Below are 27,763 nucleotides of genomic sequence, written 5' to 3'. Positions count from 1 at the left end.
TGTAGAAATATTATATTCAGTAATGATTAGCTTACAATATAATCGTAGAGAGTTGAGAAATAAAGTCATCTTATTGTTTAAAATTATTATTCTGCTTTTGATAGTTTTGATTGAGAAAATTTCCACTTTTTTACTGTCCATAAATTACTGAATTATATATCTATAGAAGAAAATAATACTGATTTTACTTGGCTTGTTTCTAATTACCATAGGATAGTATTTTGTCTTGAATGATACAAATTTTCCACTTTTTGTTCAACTCTTTGCAAAGTTAGCAAAAGTTAGGGTTGTAATTGTTGAAACACTGCAAATTAATGTAGAGTTTTCCAATTATGGCTCAGAATGCATCAAATCTACAAATCTCCGATACCTTCTGCATGAGAAATTTTTTAAGAATTCAGCTAGATTTTTTCAAAACTTCAGCTAGATTTGTTTTTGAAGTTCGGTTAGATTTTGCTACTGTATGGCATGGAAAGCGGACTTGTGTGTTTTGGGCGTGAAACTAATGTGAGTGTTGGTTGCACCATAGATGGCGAGCCGTGACTGTCGCGTGTGATGCGCAGTGATGGTTGCGCAGGAGGCGGAGGAGGAGGAGGCGGCGGAGGAGGAGGAGGAGGTGGTGACATACCCACCATCTTCAATCCGCCGCACCGGGTTCGAGCCCCTCCCAACCTAGTAGTCACTGGTGAGACCCCCGCCGCGCTCCCCAACGGCCCCTTTGGTCCCCGGGCGACGACTCTACAGCACTCCGAATCTGGTAGAGAAGGAAGGTCCACCTCCCAGGACCCCCACCCGTTCTAGACGCTTTTGCCTCAGGCCGTTCGCTTTGCTTTCCTGTAGACTAGGCCTTTGACATTATCTAGATTACTTTTCAATACAAGTTATGTAGATTACTTAGTTTCCAGACATTCGTCAATACAAGCTCTGTAGATTACTTAGTCTCCAATACATGCTACTTTACAATACAAGTCAAGTTTTGTAGATTACTTTGTTCCCAAAACAAGCTACTTTGCAATAGAAGTTATTTGAGGTAGCCTACTTGGATTCCAATAAAAGCTATCCAGAGAATTCTATCCTCAGTACAAGCAATCCACAGTACTACGTCTCATCCACTTCTTGTTCTACAATCTATACCCCAATACCCCTCAAGAAAGTATTAAGATTGTATTGTAAGAAGTATTAAGATTGGTTCTATTTAGTACCAGTTATACCTGTAGTCTAGGACTTTGAAATTTATCTTGGATACTTTTCAATGCAAGTTATGGAGATTAATTAGTTCCCCAAATAAGCTTATTGGCAATACAAGTTATTTGAGGTGGCCTACTTGGATTTCAATTTAAGTTATCGAGAGTACAACACCCTATCCACTTCATGCTTTATACCATATTTCAATATCCATGTTTTTGAATTCTATGAGATAAATCTCCTCATGTAATGTACCTTCTATTCTAAATTTGGGTCATTTCAGAAATCAGCCTTCGAGTTTAAATTACTCTAACCCAACCCTTCTAGGCAATAAATTCATCTATTCTCCAATTCAAAATTATTATCAATCATCTTAAACTGCCTTGAAATACGTATTATCATTGAACTATGTCATCTTACAATATAAAGATTGTTCACATTATAATTTTTGGCTTATGGTTTAGTCACACACCTGTGCTCCACAATCCATTGTAAAGTTTTGCAAGTAAAAAACGAATATCTTTCATGAAACATCCCTTTCTCTACCCAATAAAAGTTAGCAACCAATGTGAGCATTATGAGCATGGGTGGAATAATCAACTATTTTTTTACAGAAATAATAGAGAACATCCTTGAAAAAATTTAGTAGGCTATTCAGTTTACATGGTATAAGAATAGACCGTTTGCTTTACACCCCATTGTTACTTCATTTTCATTAAAGGAAACTACATAATTCATCCTAACAGCTCACTTGGTTGTCATTCATTTCAATATATATTTTGGTTTCCGAACGTTTTACATTTTACAACAGTCAAAAGTTTTTTATTGAGAAAAACATAGACAACTCAAGTGAAAAACGTCTTAGATCTGATATCTAATGTATAAACATTATTCGCCTGGGTTGTATATACTTTATTAGTATCTGTATCTATAGAAATATAGAGCTAATCTCTAATAACTAAGAAATCTGTATCAGTATAAAATAATACCTTCTTGGATTTCTACTTCCCAAAACTCTTGGATACCGTACTGTATTTCGCTGAAGCTCTTAGTGTGATAGCCTTCTTGTTGTATATCACCTGAAATATCAGTAAAAAATCTGGGTTGCGATTTTCTGTTTGTATTCCAAGTATCGGCTGTTTATTAAGCTGTACGGTAGAGCTTAACCTGTGAATATATCATGAGTACGATACTTTGAACCGTCTCTCACTATTGTATTCACTCATATTTTTTGTTTCATAAACGCATTGAGCTATAACATTTAATCCTTAATGACTTCTGTTTCATTATTTTACTTTTCGAGTTGTAAATACAATATGTGATTCACCAGGTCAAACCATCTATTACATTGCTTTCACTTCCATACTTTGAACTTTGTGGAGTTTCCCATGTAGTTAGTTATAAAGTTGTAGTAGTGAATCGTTTTTCCAATTAGTTTCATACTTCTCATTTATTGATGAAAATATTTTTTGACATAAACTTCATGTGTAGTAGATCCCTTGTAAAATGTACAATTTTAATTCCTTGGAAATCTTTACCTTATAACAGTTCTTTTGTCCTCTCTCAATCATTGTATATGATTTTTTGTTTTATTGCAATGTATAAATGAAGTAAACCACATGCTTTTATTTAGAAGTAATGAGCTGGTATAATCTTCACAAGAATAAAGTTTGGTTGCTTCGTCTTAATAGGCTTATCCAAAGCAGAATGCAAATATTATTGCAATAAAATGCGTTTCTATAAGTAGTATATTGTAACCAACCATATTATTCTTGTATGAAATAAATATCATTCATAAAATTTACACTACCAAATCAGCCAGTGACTTGACTTACAGAATACTATTCTACATAATATGGAAATAAATACTATTCATTCATGGATCACATTGTAAAATTTGACTGCTCATTTCATTGTGCATCCAATAGAGCTATTGAAGAATCGATGTTTTTGAAGTTCATTAGTTTACCGTAATTCCTACTCTGAATAAGTCTGAATGTCCTGTAATATCATTTTTTGGGACTATTATCAATTAATACATCATACCAATTTAAGTGGGGTTTCACATCAAAGCTGGGCCGGGCCGAGCCGAGCGGATTTGTGCAGTCGGCTTGACGCCCAACTCGAGTGTTTTCGGCCAAGCGGATTCTGCCTTCTTTTAGTTCAGTTCGATCTTCCTACGTAGTGAGTTACGCAGTATTTTGTATTTTTGTATTACTGAGAGAATCGGCAATCGGCTTCAGTGCGAACGCACGCAGATTCCGTTCGGCTCGGCTCGGCTCGACCCGGCCCAGCTTTGGTGTGAAATCCGCCTAAGAATAATGAACCATTCAAAGTCATTCCAATACTGAACAATTTAATGTAATTTTTTGTAATGCAATTATTCTGAATCCTCTTGATAAATTACTGACCATATAATCAGTAATTAATAAACCTTTATCGTCAATAAATGATCATAGTATAATGTGTACTATAGCCTACTACATATTATAATGAATCGTTTACAATAGTTTCAATGATAAGCATAGTACACATGTTTCATGTTCAGGATTATATGATACAATTCAAACATACAAAATTGATACTGATTGAAGGAAAAAACTGCTATATTTTCAGTCTGCGGTACTCAAGCGGAGGATGCAGAACCGACCGTACAGCGAGGCAGTGGAGTTTTCTTCAGACTTCGACGCTGCAAAAACTCTTGCTGCTCTAAATCTGCCAAAAAGGTGACATTTCTCATAACTTATCCATCTAAGGCCCGGTTGCACAAAAGCCGGTTAAATTTTAATCGTAATTAGGTGTTTTTGAAAGGACTGTTTCTCTGATTGGTTCTTGTGGAATTGATCACGATTAAGATTCAACCGGCTTTTGTACAACCGGGCCCAAGAGTTGTCGAATAAATGTGTCGAACAAAAATCTGGTGTGGCGCACTCACACAACTTTCCTTGCCGTTATGAGAATTGATCACCTGACGCTAGTGTTCACGCGCATCTCAAGTCTACTATTCAAAGATCCAAGCCAGCTGGTGACAGGACTATAAGGCTGGAGACACACGAAGTTTGCTATCTCTTCATAGTGAATGATTTAATAGAATCAACAGTTGCCAACAGTTTGCAATTGAATAATAACATTTTCTCGAATTTCGAGCTCATTTTCAATACTAGGTGAAAATGTCACTGGACATTAATTGTAGAGATTTTCATGCTCAATCTCTTCCACTTAAAATTTTTCGTTTAAATTGTATCTCAAGCCTGATAATTGGGGATCTATACTCAAACTTTGCATAGATGGGGCGGAGCTCCTGAAACTTTCACAGATATGAGACTTATGGCAGTTGATAGAGCTTATCAATGACTATTTTATGTATGAATTTGATCAAAATCGTTGGAGCTGTTTTCGATAAAATCTTGAAAACCCCTGTTTTTGACAACATTTTCGCCATTTTAGCCGCCATCTTGAATTGCTTTGATCGAAATTGTTCGTGTCGGATCCTTATAGTGTAAGGACCTCAAGTTCCAAATTTCAAGTCATTCCGTTAATTGGGAGATGAGATATCGTGTACACAGACGCACATACACTCACACACACACACACACACACACACACATACAGACCAATACCCATAAACCACTTTTTTGGACTCAGGGGACCTTGGAACGTATAGAAATTTAGAAATTGGGGGACCTTAATTTTTTCGGAAAGCAATACTTTCCTTACCTTTGGTAATAGGGCAAGGAAAGTAAAAAATTAGTTGGATATTATGTAAGTAATAATGCATAAATCATGTAAGTTGGGATCTTCGTTCCATTAAATCAGCTGGATTACTTATGATGGCCTATTCTAGAGCTCTGAAATCCAAAAATTGTTCATGAAATTCTACTGCATATATTATGTTTTATAATAAGTAGTCTTAATATGAGTACATAGTGAATTCTTGTATTTTTAAGATTTAGTGTTAGCATATAGTCCAGAACTCACTTTTATAAAATTTGAACCAATTTTTTGTTATAAAATAACATGAATAGTATAGTAAATTCTCTAATTTTTCAGATCTACTATGGAGTTTGTGTCACAGTCTTCGTTACGGCTTCCTGGGTCGGAGCAACTCATGCTATCAAGTACCTCTACTTTCGGCCATACAGACCACCGAGCAATTCATCTTCCATCAATCAAGAGCCTGTAAGTAGAAGTTCAATCTATCTCCAAAAGGCCTCTCATAAACTTTTCATTGATGAGTTATCTTCAGAAGTCAATTGGTATTACAAGAGGGGATTCTTGTACATTTTTCAAGCTGTCATGAATGAAAGGAAATTTACAATAAATCCAGTTTATTCACTAGAACATACCTACGATTTTATTCTTGAATAGTTGGGGAAACCCTTTTTTCTGGACTATTTTAATGAATCAAAATTCGGGGGAGGAACAGTTTTGGGCTGTGCATGTTGATCCTCCCCAAATTATTTTACATAATAATTTTGTATCATTGAATCAATAAAAGAATAAAAGAAAATTGAATCTAAAATTTAATGGAGTAGGTTTGTCAGATTAAGATCACGCTGTCACTAAATGCTAAAGTAGAGTTCACATTAGTCCAGTTTCCTTGAATTCAAAAAAAAACTTGAAACTACAAAAACGGAAACTTGTATCCTCTCCCTTCTTCAAGTTTTGTTCATTCAAAACTTGAATCTTCAAATGTTCTTACTTGACTGAAGAACATGTTTGACTTTTGCATCCAACTTAAAGGTACAATCGTACCCTAGAAATCAGAAAACGAGATAAAAACAGTTGTCAGTGAATCTAGAATTTATGAAAACGACTAAGCTAAATAAAAAAGTAAAATGCACATGAAGAAGAAAACTTTCAAATTAATTGGATTTCTATTTTTAGATTAACATTTATCACTTTGTATAGACTTTTGAGATTATAAAAACTTGAATTCGAGTCAACTTGACTTCAAGGTTGCAAAAATTGCTCTTTCAAGTTTTTATAAAGTCAAAATTGTTTGACTCGTCACTAGAGGATGATGCCATATTGCGTATTTATTTTATAAGCTATGGTTCTCTCTTTACTTCTCCAGTGTTTTTTTTTCATTCCTTCATCTCTGTATGTACAGGGTGGCCCATAAGTCAGTTGACACGCTGTTCTCTTGTTAAATTCATATTAATTGTTATCGAATAACAATGAACAAACCATCAAACATAGCCTCAAATTAAAATCTAGTGAATAAACCTAAACAGCTGCGGTTTGGTTTGTAACAACAGCTGACCTTGAAAATTGCTAGCGTCAACCTGACTTGAGCCGGTTGTAGACGAACCACTATCGCATGTGGGATGTGGGACCGACATACCACAGAACAATACGACTAACGCAGACAGACTTTCACACTACATTTGAGAAAACGCGCATTAGTGCAACAGTTTTCAGATGTTTGTATCATACTCGGGTGTTTTATCATACAGCTGTTTTCAAAGTCACAGCGACTGCGATTGTGGTACAGCAGCTATGGGAAGCGTAGTGATCAAACCAGTGGTACGACAATCGCAAGAAAAATAATCGCATACTACAGCGCGCAACGCCATGTGGAAGTATCAGTGCCACTGCCTTGCCTGTCAATGTATTCCATATGCGCTGCGTTTGTGGTACCACAGATGGAAAATAATCGCTCCCACATCCCACATGCTATAGTGGGTCGTCTGCAACCGGCCTCATGGGCCACCTGTATTTGTTTTTCCTTTAGTTTTCATGTTCACACTCATGTATTCTATTCTCGTTCGGCAGATGGTAACCTACAATGCTCCATTCTTCACGACATGGTTCATCACCAACTGGACTGTGCTCTTCTTTCCCCTCTACTTCGTCTGTAAGCTGATTTCTACGCGCTGTCAGTCACCATCCGAAATCATCGGAGAAAGCATTCGCAATTTCCGAGATAAAGGTTTCACTGCCGGTAAGTAGTTGTAGGCCTATATCATCTAATTATCCATGAATAATTGCTCAAATTCGAAATTTCTATGACAGGCTGCCGTGACACTTCTATAGTGATGTCCATGTTATAATGGCAGTGGAGAGAGAGATAGGAGAACAGCGTTGCCGATTCTCTGCTGTGACACTTCTATAAAGAGGTCCACGTTATAATGGCAGTGGAAAGAGAGAGATAGGAGAACAGCGTTGCCGATTCTCTGCCTTGCCACTACCTTCTACATCATGTTTAGCTGATACTAGTATATTTGATGTAATACTATCAACTGTCTATACAGTAATAATAATATCGAGTGACCTAGCTGGCTCAAGTATATACAGTATAAACTATCTATGTCATGGATAGCTTATGCCGGTATATCTAAAGTCAATATTATTTCTCAATGATCAAATAATAAATTTTCATAATATTGAGATTAAATATTTTGTCAATCTTTTATATTATTCTACATTGCTAATAAAAAGATCTGGCAACATTCTAAAGCTAGGAAAGGATAAACTATCTGCTTTGTCGAATGATAGACAAGGGTAGCAGCAATATCTGGCAACGTTGCGGAGCTAGGAAAGGATAGCGCTATCTGCTCTGTCAAATGATAGACAAGGATAGCAACAACAATGTTAATCAAATTATCCTATTATATTAAGCGAGCAATTTCTGTATTTATATATCTGGTTATTTTTATATCTGGCTATTTTTATATCTGGTTATTTATGTTTTATGGATCTCGAAAATGACTCTAACGATTTTCACGAAATTTAGAACATAGTAGGTTTATGATATAAAGATTCGATTGTACTAGGTCTCATTCTTTGGAAAACTCGCTGAACGACATTAAAAGGATAATTCATCCTTGGAAAACAGATGTTAATTTCGTCGTCCCTCGATAACAGAAGATGCGTGTGCCTGTGTGGGAGAGAGACAGAATTATTTCCAGCTGTGTAATCATAATCAATCAGCGAGAAATTTTATCTAGCTAGACAATTTAATCGATTTGATTAACATAATCAGATTTGTTGACATGACATGATAATTCTCCTAGACTGGAGTATATAATAATTTTTAAAGTTGATCATTATTTGACAATTTTAAGTGATTATTGAGTGTTATTTTGTTATTCAATTTGGTTTGTATATAATCTAAATTATATTTTTTTTGTTTTTAAATGTTTGAACAGAAAATTGAACCTGAATCCAAGTGTATGGAACATAACCTACTTTCTGGACTATTTATAGTGTATAAATCAAAATTTGGGAAAAAACAGTTTTGGGCTGTGCCTGTTAGTACTTCCCAAATCATTTTAAAGAATTGTGTTTGGTTTATCAAAAGTCAATAAATAAATAACGAGTGAAGTTCGGTGCCCCGATATTAATCCATTATAACGTGGACCTCACTATAGTAAGTAGTTGTAACAAGCAATAATATTGCATTATCATGTATTTATTTCTATGTAGATTGCCCAATATAGCATACGGTAAGATACATTCATAAATATTTCATTTAAATTTCAGGATTCTTGTCCCGGTTCTCCCTGTTCTGTTTCCTATGGGTTATTTCCACGTAAATTGCTCAATAAACGGTAAGATACATTGATAAATATTTGATTTGAATTTCAGGCCGATTCTTGACCCGGTGCTCGCTGTTCTGTTTCCTATGGGTTGGCACCAACTACATGTACGTTCACTCGCTGCGAATCCTGCTGGCCACAGATGTGATGGCTCTCTTCGCCACGAATGTGTCCTGTGTCTACCTGCTGTCCTGGGTCATACTGCATGAACAGTTTGTGGGGGTCAGGGTAAGTAATCAGAGAATTGATTTGCATTTAAAATAAATAGAATAGAATAGAATAAATAAAAATTGGAGTAAGTAATCAGATTAATTAGAGTAGGCCTAATAAGTAATCACTAAATCTGTATTTTTTGTAGTTTGAAGGTTTGTAAAACCATACTTGTTAAAGAATAGAGATCTGTATTAGATACTTTTTCAACTATATTTCTATATTTTATGCCGCATCTACGTGTTGGCCCAATGAAGGCAAATAAAGGTTGAAATGATATGATATTAAGGCAATGAAAGATATCCAGCTCATACTCAATCCATGTCAATTAGAATTCAGGGAAACTGTTAGCTCCGTGTTTAGAAACTAGACGGATAGGGTTAGGTTTAAAATAAAGTCAAAATAGAGAACTCTTTTTTTTCAACATTTTATTTATTCAAGTAAGTTACAATACATTCTGGTTCATACACGAATCTACAATAAATTACAGTACAACAGCCAATTATGCAACAAATTTCGCATATTATGAAAACGTATCAATTACAATGAAGATTGAATGCAACATTAGAATATTGATAATATAGTATTGTAATATAGCTGAAAAAATTGTCAGTAATTATTTAAAGAGGATAAAACTATCGGCAATTTCACATATAATTTTCTGTGATTGATAGTTCTCGAGTTATCCTATGAAGGAAAATCTCATTTTTCCAATTTTAAATTCTTATGATTTACTCTTATGATTGATATCTTATGTCCGATAATAGGTTTCCGGACACCGAAATATAACTGAACATGAATTTTAGAGCTTCTCAAAAGCTACGATTCAGATTTACAAATTAGAAGCTTTAGCTTTAGTGAATCGCGAGGGAATACAGTTTGTGTTTCGCGCCAATTTTTCGAAGAAAGCCTTAAAATAGTGGATAGACTATTCCAGAATGCAACACCTATTTTAACAGTCGTAATACTCCTATAATGCATATGCATATAAGCATTCAATGTGAGCATGGTAAACTGATTTATTTAGTTTGCTCTGTCGATTACAGTTTTTTCCCGAAACAACTTCTCAACACCATTGACAATAGACCCTAACATTATGCTTCCTCTCAGTTTCCTCATTAAATGTCTCAATATTGCGCATCCGCGCTCAGATTCTTTCTTTGCGGATGCTAATTTTTCCATAAAATTGTAATTTATATTTATGTTTGTGAAATGTATTTTGAATGGAAATGAATTTGATTTGATTTGTATTCCAGATAGTAGCAGTGATCCTGTGCGACACAGGCGTAGCTCTACTGGCCTACATGGATGGCATCACCGGAAGTCCCACACTGAGTGCCGTCGTGCTCGCCGGATCAGCTGCTGCTGGATCAGCTGTTTACAAGGTAAGCGCATCCTGGGTGTCACTCATATTAAGTGCGAGAATCAGCTGATCGGGTGGATTTCAGATGTGTGAAATTTCGGTAGTCTGGTTTTGTGGATACAGTATCATTCTATATTGATACTGTATCACAGAATACAATACAGAATGGAAAGTCGGGCTAGTATCATGACGCAAAAATCCACCATCTTGAAAGAAAGATCAGCATTGAAATAGTATAGTGATGGGATCACTTTACTGATCCGGGTCAATCGGTCTCGTTCACTGCCGCGACCCAATCAAAAGACCCGGATTGCAGAAATTTTAATTTCCAACAAGATGGCGCAGTCACGTGACGTGGTGCACTCAAGTATTGGCGACATGTAAAAAAGCATTGGTTGGATGGGCTTTTGATTGATACTTTCCATTCTGTGACTGTATCCTGAACAAAACATTTTAAATAATATGAACAGTCAAGTACCCTCAAAACTTTACCTTGGGCCAGCTCTCATGCAAAATCAAACCTCCTGCTACATTAATTTGAAAATTACCTTTCAAAAGTAAAAACCTTCATTTCACAAGTCATAGACATTAAGGGCCGTTCGCACGGTGACAGTTTAAACTAAATTCAATTTTAAACTGGATTAAATCCGTATCAAGTCTCGTACATTATAATGTGGCTCATTTTGATTTTAAGCCACCAGCTGATTGAATTCTTTTTAAGCTTTGACTGTACAAATGGCCCTAAGTCTGATAACTTAGACAGGAAATTCATTATAATTCAAATTTTCGCCAATAGGATTATGGAAAATAAAACAATAACTTGTAAATACAATGAGATACAACATATTAAATCAAAACTGGCAAAATATAACCTAAAACAATAACATTGCAAGCCAAGCCTGCACTCAACTCGCATCGGCGTCAGTCGGCTGATATCGCCAATGTTCGGACGAAGGCTTGCTCTGGTTCTAATGAAAAAGGAACCCACCAGGACTTCCTATATAGGAGGTCCTGAACCTACTCACTCCTCACCACTCCTCCTTCGAGAATAACATTGTCATTATAGGCCGCTGGATTATCGCTCAGAATGAGCTAACTTGCTTATACGGCCGAGTTACAACGTCCCGCATCGCACAAGCTAAATTTGAGTGAAAACATGAATCCACTATTGACTTTACAAAACTTTCTACCTCTTTGAATAATATAAGTGCAAAAAAATGTATTTCTTAAAACTCGTTGGGCTAGCCCAGCTATCCTTGAGAGTATGCCACTGAATATGAATATATAGATTAAGTGTTAGAGAGGACTTGAAAGTTCTAATAAATATTTTTTTTACTCCATTATATATATATATTCAAATTGGCTATTAGAAATCCAAAACCTAACCTTTTCTTTCACCTTCATATCCTAATAACAGAGCCCAATTAAACATTCTAATTTGCAACGGTGTAGCTGACTAGACTCCCTGTGTATCAGACTGCAACGTAAACGGGTTGATGTGAGAATGTACAAACTGAACGGAATAACGTCCTACTTATTTTAGTTTGTCTGGAATAGACATTCGCAGATCTGAAATCTCGCAGATCTGAGGCACTCCCGCAGACGCTCACTACTGAGCTACAGTCATGCTCCCACAAGTTGATCGCTGCAACGATTTACCCTTTCACAGCATCAAGACGCTACTAAGCTTAAACAGTTACTAAGTTTGAACATCGAGTGTCGTTTGCACAGTTTAGGCAGAATCTCAGAACAATCTCAGATATGGATCAACTCCATATTGATTCACGGTTGTTATAATGTGGTTTATTCTGAGTTCAAACCACAATTCAGCTGAAAGTGAGTAGGCTGATGTATTTATTCACTTGAATTTTCCATAATGACTAAATTATTTCTCATTGATTCAAGAATTGTCATATTCGTTTCTAATTCAGTTCTTCATCCATCTATATTCAAAATTTCTAGATTTTTCATTTCGGACATATAATAATTGAACCCAAATTCTTAGCAATGAAAGTATAGCCTATCTTTTGGAAATTGTACTATTTATAAATTTTGGGAGTAGAGCGGTTTTGGGCTAGGCCTGTTGGTCTCGCCCAGTCATATATATAATATGATAATTATGTGATTGTATTGATTACTAGCTGGTAACCCTTGCTCTGCAAGAATCTAATTAAAATCATGACAAACTAAAAACTTCACCTACTGAAATCCTGGAGAATTTGAATAGGCCTATAACCAATTTCCTTACAAACTGAAAAGTAGCCTATGTGTACAATAAATGGCCACCTCAACACCCCTCATAGCCAACCCTAACCACCTCAAATAAATTAAAATAGACAAAAATGTTGGCTAAAATCAATTTGCTTGCAAACTAAAAAACTAATTTTTGTTCACAATAGTTCGCCTCCTCAACACCCCTTACAGCCAACCCTAACCACCTCAAATTAATTTAAATAGACAAAACTTTTGGCTAAAATAAATTTGCTTGCAAACTAAAACTAATTTTTGTTCACAATAGTCTGCCTCCTCAACTCATCTTGTAGCCAGCCCTATCCACATCAAGTAAATAACAATAGACAAAGGTCTAAATTACTGAAAATTCACTCAAAAACTAACTAGAACAAAGATTACAATAGTTGGTCTCCTCAACTCCCCTTATAGCCAGCCCTATCCACCTCAAGTAAATAACAATAGACAAATTACCAAGTCACAATGAATTCACTTACAAACAAACTAAAACAAAGTTTACAATAGTTGGCCTCCTCAACTCCCCTTGTAGTCAGTCCTATTCACCTCAAGTGAATAACAATAGCAAATTATAATGTAACAATAAATTCAATAGATCTAAGTTTAAAAATTCAAAAAACACTGATTTTAAATTTAACAGTACTTCTAAAATGATTCAAATCATTCACGGTACAAACATAATTAATACGGTCTAACATTTTTAGAATCTATAAAACTTTGAGCCAAAAAACCAAGCGCACTAATTAAAACTTATTCTTCTTATTCAGACAATATCAAGTTAATAATTATTGTTATCTGAGCTTTGGTTTCAACTGAAGTTACTATGAAATCATTAATTACAAAATGAGGTTGGCAGTAGTATGCCTCCTCAACTCCCCTTATAGCCAACCCGTTCCTGCTCTAGTTGCAATAAACAAATAACATAAAATGTATGAATATAACACGAGTACAAGAATAAGTTGACATATTTCAATGTACAAAAATCGTGAATTATTACATAGATTACTATTCTGAATAATAAAAAAAATATATTTCTATTTGTATCTTTCTATTGTTATATATTACTTTAAGTATATTATTAAATATTAATATCATTAATATTATATTTAATAGATAATATTTTCTCAAAGTTTTGGTCAAATTTAATTATTATTGTTATTTTTTAAATGATGTGCTAATTTTCATAACATACATTTTCAAAGGCACTAGAATTCTTATAATGAGTACATTAAACAAAGACACAATAAATAAACCCACAGAAGCAAAAAAAAAAGGAAAATTACATAAATCATATTATATAATAATTCATGACTTGAAAATTTTTATGGCACTAAAGTAGATCATAAGTTGAAAATGTAGCTGAAACCTCATTATCTGAAACGATTTTCCTTAGTTCAACTGTAAAAAACTACAGTGAAAAAAATCGATATCTTACAATAAAAATATGAATATGTGATGATCAATATGATGCAATGTTGTGTTGAGGTATAATATAGTACTATTATAATTCTGACACATATCTGATATCACACTCATGATAAAAATATAAGTGAATGCAGCAAATAACTACTTGCTCGAATAGTGTGCTGTACTTTGTAAATTATCAATATTCCTGTGGATTGGTTATTGTATAATGTCAAATGCATTTCAAAAATGAATAGGCTACTGATATATTATATATATTTTTTTAATTTATATTTTATGTGTTTAATTTGATTATATTTCAATAATAACTTGTGTATTCTATATATTTTTCTAACAAGATTTTAGCGATAGGAAGAAATATTTTACCAGCGTATCTTGACTGGACGTAAAAAAAGAGAATCAATGGATACTAAATCGTGAAATTTCCAGTGTACACCTGTACCCGGCTTGACAATGCTCAAAAGTCTTGACTTTCGATCTTGGTAAATCCGGACATCAGTGTTGTAAAATGTAAAATCTTTAAATTGTAGTTCAGACACTGTGTTACTTGTAAATATTTAAAAAAAAAACACTTACTTTTCTTGGAGTATTGAGGAATGCATTTCACTCCTGAGGAGGAGCTTCATCAGCCTCTAAAATCTTTTGGCATGGCGTTCATTAGAGATGGCTGTGGCTTGATTAATTTTACAAACATTTCCAAACAACATGATTTACCAAATCCAAACATTTAGTGCACCATTTACAATATTTTGAGATGATGAATAATTGCACAAAATATTGGAATTGGTACTCTAAGGGCCGTTTGCACAGTATAGACTGCTAAACTCGATTAAGTTAATCGAGTTTATGTTAATCTAAAAGTTTAAACTTGAATCGGTTTTCTCAGAGCATTTACTAATCCAGTTCAAGTTAAACTAGTTTGCGTTAAGTTGGTAATAGAATGTCATTGTTTATAATATCAGGAAGGCTAATTTTACAGGAAATTTGTTATTTGTTTACAGACCATCAGTAAATTGAGGCTATGTAGCTACAGTAGCTACAGTAGCTACAGTAGCTACAGTACTTTTTCCTCGTTCCAAATCCACAGAGCTGTAAGCTATACGGTAATAAAAGTGAAAAGCGATCAAGAAGTTCTTCATAAAATGATAGAATGCTATATTACTATTAGATACAATCTATATTTAGTTGGCACCAAAAAATATTTTAGAATGTAAGAAAAAGTTATTTTGTTACGCTTAAATCTACTAAGGTCTTCCTTGTTTATTAAAAATCTTTCGAAAGAAAATATCTCTGTTATGTGTTTTAAGAACATGTTTTCTAATCAAAGACCACTGTTAAAAATTGTCTTATTTTCTATCAAGTGGTTTATTTAATCAAATACTAAATTGGCAGTTGCTTTACTCAAGCAAAACCGTTTAAAATTTTTTCTATCTTCCCAGAAATTTAAATGATTCGTTTTTTGCCTAATATTTTTCTCTTTCAAAATTTCTTTGCAGTCATCTTTATCAATCGCATTAAAAACTTCTATCGATTCTTCCATTATAATTATATTTACATTCAGATAATGATTCACTATAAACCTAAATAATAATTACTATCGTCTACAGAAGCATTAAAAACAACCGTCGAAAAATGATTTACTATTAGCTGTTTCCCCATAAAATCTTACAGATGTCTAGTTAATCCAAATTATTTGGTTTAAACCTCCTGTTTTGGAGGTTTAAACTTTCCCAGAGTTTAAACTCAATACAGAGTTTAAACTGATACTGCGCAAACGGAATTTTAGTTTAAACCAAAAAATATATAGATTTTGTTTAAGCTTTAGCTTAAACTTACACTGTGCAAACGGCCCTAAGAGATTAAATTAGGAGAAGATTAGTTCTCAATAATAAATCCTGCTTAATTTCATAATTTTGATCTTCTTTTGCAGGTGCTGTTTAAGAAGGTGATAGGTGATGCAAGCTATGGTCAGGTGGCCCTGTTCTTCTCTCTGATTGGTCTGCTGAACGCTGCTCTTCTGTGGCCTCTCTGTCTAACCCTCTACTTCACCGGAGTCGAAACCCTCTACTGGGATAAACTTCCCTGGCCAGCACTACTTGCTGCTAGCATTTTATCATTAGGTACGTTATTAGTCACACATAAATAATATTTCATATCTTCTTAAAATGTATGAATTCAGGGCTACTAATTTCTATTTATAAAATATAATATTATAGTATCCATTTTTGAAATTAATAAAATAATAGATTAAAAATACAAATTATAACAACTAGTTACCTGAAGATGGTGTGGATCACTGGAACTAGTTGTTATAATTTGTATGTTTAATCTATTATTTTATTAATTCCATTAAAAGGGTACCATAATTACATTTTCAAATCAAATCAAATAGTTTTATTATTCGTTCTTGAGCAAGTACTCATACAAATAGGAGTTGCTATCCTAATCAGATCATAATACTTTTTGTGTAGTTGAGATATTGTGATATTGTGGTAATTATTCATATTGAATGAAAAAGACTAAGAAATTGTCAAAAACCACAGTTTTATTGATACTTAGCGTAAGTATCAATACATTCTAAGTATCAATAAATCTGTGGTTTTTTGACAATTTCTTAGTCTTTTTCATTCAATAAGATACATAATACATTCTTGATTAACAGAACAAATGATCAAAACACGAACATTACAAAAAATCCTGCTACGATAATATAATAACAATATTCAAAATTAACATTAGAAATTACAAAAAATACACAAATAGTTTGAAATAGAATTCGATAGATAATTCCAAATATAGCAATAACAGAATTAACCGACAATGTGATGCTAGATTAGGAATTTAGTAGGTACATTAATTTGTGAGAATTCCAAGGTATAAATTATGACCAACATATTTTATAAATAATAAATTTCATCTCATTCAGTTCTAATTGTACATTAATATCTAATTACTGTATTTAAATTTGCTAGTGCAGTTTTCAATAGATTCATTTTCCATTCTAGATACGGTATGCTATATAACTATGGTCCTTGAATAATGATATTTTTCTAATAAATTTATAGTAAAATTATTTCATCATGTATTATCTTTTATTTTTGACTGGACATGCATAATTCAATAAATAGAAGTGTTGGTATTTCTATAAAAAAATAATGTTATACTGATTCTTCACACTTCCTTTCGTATTTTTAAAAACGTTATCCTATTTTTGATGCAGGAAGTTACAAACAATTTTTTCTTTTTCAGTTGCCAATCTCCTGGGTAATTTTAGTGTTGCACTCACCTACGATTTATTCATAACCCTGGGTCTTATCACTGCCGTCCCTGTTTCCGCTGGTAAGTCAAAAATATGTTGTCTATTTAGTTATCTTTAGAACAGAACTGGAGCCTAATCTGCAGCCTATTCTATAAAAACTCCTGTAATGAATGGGAAAGCTACTCATTTCATAAATTATATAATCAAATTGAAAAACTGTCCTATTCATCTTCAAATTCATGTAGATAAATGTAACTCATTACTCCAGTTAATTATATTGCCAGAAAGTTTTGTTGAAGGAAATAAATTGCTGCAGCATTGATTGATTGATTGATTGAGTACTTTATTTTTGTAGATTACAATATATACTGGCTTATACACTTATATACAATAGCTTACAATACAGCAAAATTATAGATGAATTTACATAATATAGACTAAGAAAATAATTATTGAACTGTATATGATATTAAAAAGCAATTTGTAATATAATAACTATAGATAATTATATTGGTATGCATCTACATAAATTGACGGAGCTTTGGACATATCAATGTCCATTCTTCGGAAAGAATATTAAAAATATCCTCCCCATTAACTCTCTACCAAAGCATCAGATAGATTAAGATAATACTGTAGTAAGAACACTTCACTTATATGGGCAACTTTTGTACAAATTAATAAAAACAATATAAAAACTTGTAGTACCCTTTATTATTAAAAACTTTAAAATATTTTTTAACTAGTTTCGACCATTTTTTGAACTTGAAAATGACCTATGGTCGAAACTAGTCGTTTAAATATTTTAAAGTTTTGAATAATAAAAGGTACTACAAGTTTTTATATTGTTTTTATTAGTGTAGTAAGATTTACTCCAAACTGACAGTATTCCCTTGAAAAGACACCATTTTTTCTCATTTAATCAGTGCTGACAGTTTGAAGTGAATCTGACTTCACAAGATCTATCAATTGGATGCAATAATAAAAATAGGCTCCCCATGAAAATTGTTGAACTCATATTTCAGAGTATTTTATCTCATAGTTTGTCTATTAAAGTAATATTATTTTTTCTCAATTCAATTCAATTCAGTTTATTTCCAAAAAATATAATACACGAATAAGAAATACAATATACAACATATTTTGGAATCCCCCTACTACACTATCCATCTGTGTGTAGGGGGGGGGAGTTCCACTTTATACATAATAAGCGTAATCTGCTCATAGAAGTAAATAATAGAGAATACACTTATATTATGGATGTATTATTAATATTCTGATTATAAAATAGATAATATATTGTGCTGATGTATATTTAAGAATGAGTATGTAGGAATAAGTATACTTAATACCTTGATTGATTAAAAGAATAAAGAAGAAAAAACAATATTTTTTTGAAGACCGCAGTGGCAGGGATTCCAGAAATTCTTAGCAGAGAGAATGGAAAAAAAGCATAAACCAGAAAGGCAAAACAGTCAAATCGGTTATATCAATGATAAAATAAATACCAATCAATTGTCTGGAAACCTTGAAGTCGTGTTGGTCACCAAGCATAACGAGATTGGAGTAGTTCTTCTGAAGCTTCCCAACCAATCTGGTACAGCCACCTGTCCACCCTCTTCCTAAACACTACCAAACTAAAAGCCTCTGCTTCCCTAATCACCCCTGGCACATTTCTGTACAAGATATGGGCCAGGTATGAAGGATTTGTCAATTCAGAGCCGTGAGTCAGCTGAGGTATCTATTAGATACCTCTAAAAGAGGTATCTATTACAATAAATAATTATATTATTATTCAAATTCAATGTAATTGATATTATAATAAAAAATGATATAATATAGTGAAATGGTTATTACATGGAATCGTATTCTGTTTTGTGTCGACAGCCCTTGATGTGGTTCTATACGGCGCGCATTTCGCAGGAATGAAGCTAGCTGGTATTATATTAATATCGGTTGGATTTTTTCTAGTGATGTTCCCAAATAATTGGCCAGATTATATTACTAGATTGCTTAGGTGAGTAAATCAATCTGCTTTCTAATTTGAGACTTGTTTTATTGGATTATATCTTCGTCGTTCAACTATATTACTAGAAGAATCTTGAATATTTTATAGATATAACTTCTTATTTAGATAGATTACTTCATCAGTTTTCAATAAGATTTCGACCCATTGAGGAAAAGAATATTGTGAAATACCCCTGACTAGTATTATAGATAACCATCTATAGTGAGGTCCACGTTATAATGGCAGTATTTGATTAACATTGGTGTTGCTATTCTTGTCTATTATTCGACAAAACATATATCACTATCCTATTCTAGCTCTGAAACGTTGTCAAATCCGTTTTGAACAATGTAAAAATATAATTAATCAAGGCAGACAAACAGGAACGCAGTTTTCCTATCTTTATCCACTGCCATTATAACGTGGACTTCACTAGGTCTTATTGATGATTCCTCTATATCCTGTTTTATAGATGAGGAGTATATCAAGTAGAAGAGCCAACTTACTTAGTTTTTATGTTGGAATTTAGTGATATAAGCACAGTTTTGTTCAGTGTATCCTCCCCAAAGTCTCCCAAGCTCTTCACAGCTTTTGCTGTGTGGTTGTATTACAAGCAACTATCTAGATCTAATTGATGAATCCTCTATCATCATGTTTTGTAGATGATGGGTGATTCAAGTAGAAGAGCTTACTTTTATGTTGGAATTTAGTGAGACAAGCACTGGTTTGTTTATTCTATAGTCCTCCCCAAAGTTTCCCAAGTTCTTCACAGCTTCATCGTTCACCTTTTTATTCTATTAGGGGTTGAATAGAGTCACTTCTTATCTTTATTCATTAGGGATTAAATCAAACCCAGTTCTTTTTTGATGAAGTATTAAAACTGATAGAAAATATTTGACCCACTTTCTAATAAAACTATGCGTTCCCCTTCTCACCATAATTTAAGGCTGTGCAAAGGCTAAAAATAAACTTTCTACTTGTGATATTTTTCTAAGTTTTTCGATTTGTTTATCATCGAGCTATCAAAATGAAAATGTTTTCACAGGAAAACTTTTTTCCGATCATTACTTTTTGAGATATGAGCGACTGAAGTTTGAATTTTTGGGACAGAACATTACAAATTCGGTACGATTTAAATCCATGCCATTTTGAGGATGGATTCTTCATGGTTTTGTTGATTTGTTGATCTAGTAAAACAAAAAATTTCTGAAAATATCAATTACTGGAAAAGTTATTCAATTTACCAAAAATGACTGTTTAAAAGTTATTTTTGGTTACTTTTAGTAAATTGAATAACTATCTTAAAAATTGATGTTTTCAGAAAATTTTTGTTTCACTAGATCAACCATATTCTGAAGAATTTATCCTCTAAATCTCATGGATTTATCTCTTACCGAATTTGAAATGTTCTGTCCCAAAAATTTAAACTTTAGGCGATCATATCTCAAAAAGTACCGGTAATGATCAGAAAAAAATGTTTTTAAAACTTTTAAAAAGTGTTAGAAAACTTTTTCATTTTGATAGCTTGATGATATACAAATCAAAAAACTTTGAAAAAATATCACGAGTAAAAAGTTTTTTTTAGCCTTTGCACAGCCTTAATGCTTCAGGATTATATTTATGTAGGTAACTATATTTTAAGAATCTTGAATATTCTATTGATAGAACCTCTTTTTCAGATAAATTATTTTATACTGTAACATTATGTTCGATTCTTTTTCCAAATAAAAATCAGAATGATAAGTCAAAATTTATTTTATTAGAATTGAATGGATAATTTCATTGTTGTTCATTCCCAGTCATATTCATATGATTTGTAATTGTATCCACAAATAAATAAATAATTTCAATCTTCAAATGGAATGAGAGTATATTTCCGATTATAATCCTGTTATCAATGCTAGGTCAATAATCAATTCATTTTCATTGCAGAAATATTATCTTGTTGAGTCATAGTGCTAGGTAAGTGCCTACCTCACACAATAATGTTTTGCCTTTGGTGGAGCATGGTGTGAATCGTCACAAGCAACTTGCATGGAAACAAGTTCATTTCTGGTGTTCATTCATATCATGAAATCATACAATTCAAGTATCAGAGCATGGATTAAACGAATCATTATTATAGGGTCCTACCTGATGAAGAATTACTAAAGAAGATTTTTCTTTTGATTAAAACACTTCACTTGTATACAACTAACTTTGTACAAATTAATAAAAACAATATATATAAACTTGTAGTACCCTTTATTATTAAAAACTTTAGAGTCGTTAAAATATTTTAAAGTTTTTGATAATAAAGGGTACTACAAGTTTTTGTATTGTTTTTATTAATCTCTTTTGATGATTATTTCATTGTAGACTTTACAAAACAAAGAATCCTATTGATCATGAATGAATCGAATAGTACGGTACCGTAGTTGAGAGGATCTTATCGTTTTTTTTTTTCTACAGTTCGATATTCAAAATCAAGTTCTTATTTAATTACTAGCAGGTAACCCGTCCTTCGCAAGGGTCTATTTAAAAACTTGACAAACTGAAAACCTGACGTAATGAAATCTAGAAGAATTGAAAAAGGCTTATAAGAATCCTCGGTTAATTAAGAATTTATATGCAGCATTTCAAGTAAATCAGTCCAGTAGTTCAGACGTGATGATGCGTCAAACATAATTTTTCTATCCTTTACACGTGTATACGTGTTTAAGCCAGTTCTTTCCTTTATTATAGTATAGAAGATGATAGATGGATGGATGATCATTGTTATTTTACTAAAAGATAGGATAAGTTGAGTAGTTTCCCTTTCAGAGGGAGTTTTGACAACCCACAAAACTCATTTTCGACCATATGATTTGGCGATTTTTTATTTTGTTATGAAATGGTATGTACCATTTATGAAAATTTGAACATTCATTCTGAAAAATCTAGAAGGAAAATCAATATTTGGGCTTCCAGGTGCACGAGATTGATATTTTTAGAATCTATGTGCAAAATTTGGATATTTAAATCATTCCCGTTTTTCCGGTATGCAATCCACAAGTTGACATGTTTTGATGCGAACAAACGAACACACAAACAAACACAACCCTACTCACTCTCTCTTATTATATAGAAGATTCGTATTATGGATGATATGATAAGAGGTGTGGATATTACTGATAAAGATAAGACCTTATTACTGATACAGTCATACTGTACAGTTATTACTGAAAATTACAGTCATACAGTTTCAGATTCCAGTGTGTTCTCTAAATGATTTTGAGGTGGGTTTTCCGAGACAATCAGCCGTATTGGCTGTGAATGTTTTGTCATTTGCAGCATTAATATAATAAAGATTCCAAACAAAATCAACAATAATCTTCAAATATACCAACTTAATTTTTTTTAAATGGAGATTTACTCTTAGAACAGTTAAAAGTTACAACATTAGCTTAGCGAGATGCCATCAACTCTAATGAAGTAATCCGGTTGTGGGGTTGACTCCGATCCCACCTGACATTTTCGTACCATCATTACACATGTACAGACTTTACAAACCCATGTAGACTTGAAGGAAAAAAGTGTTAATGCTCATGAAGGCCTTGAAATTATAGATGCATTGATTTTCCATCATTTATAATTTTGCTTTCAAGACTGTCAAGTGCACAAATTTGCTCACAGATTTTCCCCTTTGTTGCTTGTGTTTAGTCTCACGCATTGCCACACTTTCTGTTCACTGACATGATACAAGTCAAAACTCAATAGATTTATGTCAAAAGTTTTGTGGAGCATTTTCTCTAATCACTTGATAATTTAAAAAGCAGCTATAAAATTTAATAAATTATGAATTTGAAAACATTTAGAATCTAGTACTCAAATCGACTGGGATACTGTTTCCTAAAATCCAGTTCTGTCTCATCTATTTATTTATTAAAATTTTCTTCAATCACTTGATAATTTAAAAAGCAGCTATAAAATTGAATAAATTGTTAATATGAAATCATTGAGAATCTAGTTCTCAAATCGACTGGGATCTGTTCCTAAAATCCAGCTCTGTCTCATCTATTTATTTTTTTAACCACATTTTTAATGATTCAATTTGGAAATTCGTAACAAGTATAAATTGTATGTTTAAAAGTTTTCAATCATGCATGATTAAAAAAGTGCTACCTGATTATTTTTGCATGTTCCAAGTTACATTGCCGAATTTTAATTCTATTCGTTCCATTAAATCCGATCAACTCAAGATTTGTCGACTATGAAGTCATCAAAAGTTGGAGGAAGAAGATTTTAAATCAACTTTGTCCACCTTTATCCTGGACTAGTCACGTTACAATCAAGGACTGCAAGTTGTTCAAGAACGTTCAATAGGTAACTGAGTTTCACAGACGTTCTTTAGCCTCCAACATCTCTTTTAATTTGCAAGTTTCACAGACGTCCTTTAGCCTCCATCAGCTCTTTTCATTTGCAAATTGTAAAAATAATTTCAATAAATTTAATGCTTGTTTTTGCTATGGATAAAGTAGCAGTTTTTATATGATACTTTGAATTAATCACAATGAGTAAATAACAATATAAATCACAAAATGAATCTAGTTAATATAAATTCAAACGCCTTCATTTCTCTTAAAACTTGATTCTTTTTTTTAACTTCTTGACTGAGGTTTATAGAATTCAATTTACAATTTCTCATTTAATAATTTCGATAGATAATTTATATTCTCGAACTCGAATTAGTAGGCTAAAATGCACCACTTCGTTACAGTCATGTCCACTTATTCAATCTCTATAAACACCTTGATTTCAGTGTCGAGAAATGTTGATTTTTGTTAATCACTTTTTTAGCTCAAGATTTTTATTTGTATTGCACTACATTTTGTTTGTGTTTGTACTGTATTGCTAATCCGCTGCATGCCTCTCAAAACAGGTATTATTATTTGATGTAGATAAATCCTTGTGTATAATTCTCTCTTACATATATTTGTATATTCTATTGAGTAATTCATTCATTTATTTATTGTTATTAGATATTATATACAGTTGCAAAAACATGTACGGGAAAAGTTTGATAATTAGGAACTGTATTATATTCATGCATTCATGATTCCATCACCCGTCATCACTATTAAAATATTATCTTCATAGTAATTTGTGATAAGCAAAAATAATCCAGAATGTATAGAGAACAAATACTTTAATAATCAATTCCTCTTAGCAAAGAAGCTATTCATGCTCCAATCTCATTTTTTATATTGACCAGCTTTAACCAACTTAGGTACTACCGTGTACTGTACTTGTGCTTATGTACCATTGTTATACATTAGTGTGTAGTATTTAGCCTAAATATTTATCGGAAAAATTATTCTGTGAATGCATCAAGTGATGTGTGATTGTTCCATAATTGAATTAGATAACAAGGCTACACCCAAACAAATAAAATCATATCTTTGGAAACAGAATGGCAAAATCCTTCTAGTAGTACTGATTGAAAACCATTTTGTATATTAGTCATCTTTTCAATTTTCCTGTACATACCATATAGCCATTTTACAACCTATAGCGTTCAGATTTGTAATTTTTATCCTGTTTGAAGTAATATTATTGAGTACCGTATTCATACCGTACAGTTTGGTTTTTACTTCAATTGGTAGAGTATAGTTGTTGCATATTGCTGCTGAGTAGGTAGTGTATGTATTGAATGTACTGTTGTGAGTGTTTGTCTGTATGGTTACCGGCATGGTTCTCCTTCTTCGTCTCTCTACAGGAAAGATTACAACGAACCGCTTGCCGAATCCCTGTAACTGCTCTACTTCTTGTGTACTTTGCTTTTGAGGTGAGATTTTGTATCTATTTTCAATGTTCATCAAACGTATTATACTATAATGTTCATTGTAAATTGTTGTATTATAGCTTAACTAATCTATCTTTGTATTGAGTCTGCTCCTTCTATTTATCTATTAATAATTTATTTGAAATATAATTTAATTAATAATAATTATCTATTTTAATGGTAAATAATATTGTTTATATTTTATATATAAGTTACAGTCACTTGAGCAGCCTGCTCACAGAAGGACAATAGTAGCTTCTACAAGATGCCGCGGGAACGCGGAACTGGAGATGTCCAGAACTCAAATATACAGGACAATCCAATCCAACCAGTGGACAATAGTAGCTTCACTAGCTGGCATTAGAAATGTCTTGTACTTTTGAGCTCCGGATATTTCCAATTCCGCGTTACCGCGGCAGCTAGTGTAAACTACCGTACTATGTTTCTGTCCCTGTATGCTGCGTACTCAATATAAATCTGAATCTGTAGTATAATTATATCCTTGTTATAGTGTAGATTGATTCAGTCAATTAACCTCGATGTCACCAGTAATGAGATTGTGCTCAAGCTGAGACTGTGCTTATCAACTGATCGCTATAGTGAGGTCCATGTTATAATGGCAGTATTTGATTAACTATCCTTGTCTAGTATTGCTATCCTTGTCTATTATCCCACAAAACACATAGCAGTATCGTTTTCTAGCTCCACTACCTACGTTGCCAAATAAGTTTTTAAGAATGTAGAAATATAATTAATCAAGGCAGACAAACGGCAACTCTGTTCTCTTATCTTTATCCACTGTCATTATAACGTGGACCTTACTATAGATCTTATGATCTTTCAGATCTTAGATAAATTATTTGTAAATTTACGAATAATCTCATTTCACTCACTCACAAGCAAGAGCTTATGTGGTTATCATCCAGCAAAAATTCTAATAATTTGGAGAGTTTGGCACAGTTTCAATCATATTATTTCCCTTTTTGTGTAGTTGAGAAGTTGATATTTTGTGGTAATTATTCATATTGAATGAAAAAGACTAAGAAATTGTCAAAAACCACAGATTTATTGATACTTGGAAAGACCGGTTTCGGTTATTACACCATTGTCAATCTCTGATAAACTAAAAACTCATATTATTTCGGGTGAATTGACGGATCTACTGAGATCTTATTTCCATTATATGATTTACGATGAAACTGGTTGGCCTACCATACTTTTCCTGTAATTTATCCTTTAAAAACAATGAAGACTTGAATTCTAATTTTAAATTATTGGAAACGTATGGTTTTTGAACTTGTAAACATTGCTTCTTACTAAGTTAACATACCTATCTCAAAAGGATATTTTTCTTGGAAACTATTCAATTGCAAATAAATATTTTTATCGATCGATTCAGATTCGTTATATTGTTCTATTGCACATAATAGGCCTATTTACAAATCATTTTGTGGATGTCTCATAATAATAATAATTATTGTTGTATACCGGCAAACTTGCTTGTTATTTGATTTAAATTCATCTATTATAATATTAATCTAGCTTATTTTATTTGATCGGTGATTTTAGTACGGTATTCAGATTTCATTATAAATGCAAATCAATCAGAATTCAATAAGGATGTTATAATCACAATCTAATAGACAATGGCCCGGTTGCACAACAGCCGGTTACATTTTAACCGTGGTTAACTTTACGAGAACCAATCAGAGAAGGCGTTTTTGATAAGACGGCTTCTCTAATTGGTTCTCGTAGAATTAATCACGGTTAAAATTTAACTAGCTGTTGTGCAACCGGCACAATGACTTTTGGAAAATACACATTCTAAAATAACAAATTTTTCGATGATATTTTTCTCGTAGAATTAATCACGGTTAAAATTTAACTAGCTGTTGTGCAACCGGCACAATGACTTTTGAAAATTCACATTCTAAAATAACAAATTTTTCGATGATATTTTTCATGACAAACTTCTATTTGTCTCAAGTTTTCCTCTTTGTTGTAAATAATTATTTTTTAATATTAACAGGTCATCTCCAATTATAAATTTTCTTCATCAATAAAGTCAACAAGAATATTACTTTATCTAGATTTTTTGGCTGGGATAATCACTCCATACTAAGCTTGAATTCATTGAACCATAATATTAATGTCTGGGTACCTTCATGATAGTCGTTTTTGACAATTATTCTCATCATAATTGAGCGACCTATTTAACAATCCTGTTCAACCTATTATACCTAATCCTGGAAAATCTTATTATATAACCAGATATTCATCGTTCAATAGTTTTCATAGTTTATTGATCTGAAAAACTAGGTAATTTCATCAAATAATCACTATTAATTGGAATGTTCGGTAGAAAAGCAAACTGTTGAGTCTCAACAGCTTGTCCAACAGTACAAATTGTCTACTACATTCATTAACTAATTTCTTATTTGAATATCTATCAAAATTTGGGAAAGTGACAATTATTTTGAGGCTGATCCCATTCATTTACCAATCATTAATATGATTTGTGTATGTATCATTCAATGTATGAGTAAATATTAGCTGAGCTATGGGATCAAAATAGAATATTATTGCTCTTATTATTCATCAAAACTTGAATTATTGTCAATCCTTATAATTATAGGCTACAGTTATTGACACGAATAACTAAATTATATAGGTACTGTCTAAAATCAATACTGGTATCAGTATCAAGTTGGAGCTTGCT

At 32.6% G+C, this 27,763-nt stretch overlaps 1 protein-coding gene across 10 annotated transcripts in view; it reads left to right on the top strand.

Moving 5' to 3' along the window:
• LOC111054387 (putative thiamine transporter SLC35F3) overlaps positions 1-27,763 on the top strand; it is a 31,801-nt gene that overhangs the window by 3,442 nt on the left and 596 nt on the right. For 2 of the 10 annotated variants that reach the window (XM_039419475.1, XM_039419474.1), the window contains exons 2-11: positions 530-685; positions 3,802-3,911; positions 5,236-5,364; positions 6,964-7,132; positions 8,779-8,957; positions 10,196-10,324; positions 15,905-16,094; positions 17,224-17,313; positions 19,121-19,250; positions 21,174-21,203. In XM_039419475.1, coding sequence (XP_039275409.1) covers positions 556-685; positions 3,802-3,911; positions 5,236-5,364; positions 6,964-7,132; positions 8,779-8,957; positions 10,196-10,324; positions 15,905-16,094; positions 17,224-17,313; positions 19,121-19,250; positions 21,174-21,203 — 1,286 coding nt within the window. In that variant the 5' untranslated portion in view covers positions 530-555. Of the gene's footprint in view, positions 1-529; positions 758-3,801; positions 3,912-5,235; positions 5,365-6,963; positions 7,133-8,778; positions 8,958-10,195; positions 10,325-15,904; positions 16,095-17,223; positions 17,314-19,120; positions 19,251-21,173; positions 21,204-24,978; positions 25,048-27,763 lie in introns of all 10 variants that reach the window. The other 8 variants (XM_039419472.1, XM_039419471.1, XM_039419476.1 and 5 more) reach the window with 7 other exon arrangements.

This window comes from Nilaparvata lugens, chromosome 1, assembly GCF_014356525.2.
Source record: "Nilaparvata lugens isolate BPH chromosome 1, ASM1435652v1, whole genome shotgun sequence".
Classification (NCBI taxonomy): Eukaryota; Metazoa; Arthropoda; class Insecta; order Hemiptera; family Delphacidae; genus Nilaparvata; species Nilaparvata lugens.
The sequence above is the reverse complement of the archived record's forward strand: the minus strand, read 5'-3'. Positions and strand labels throughout refer to the sequence as shown.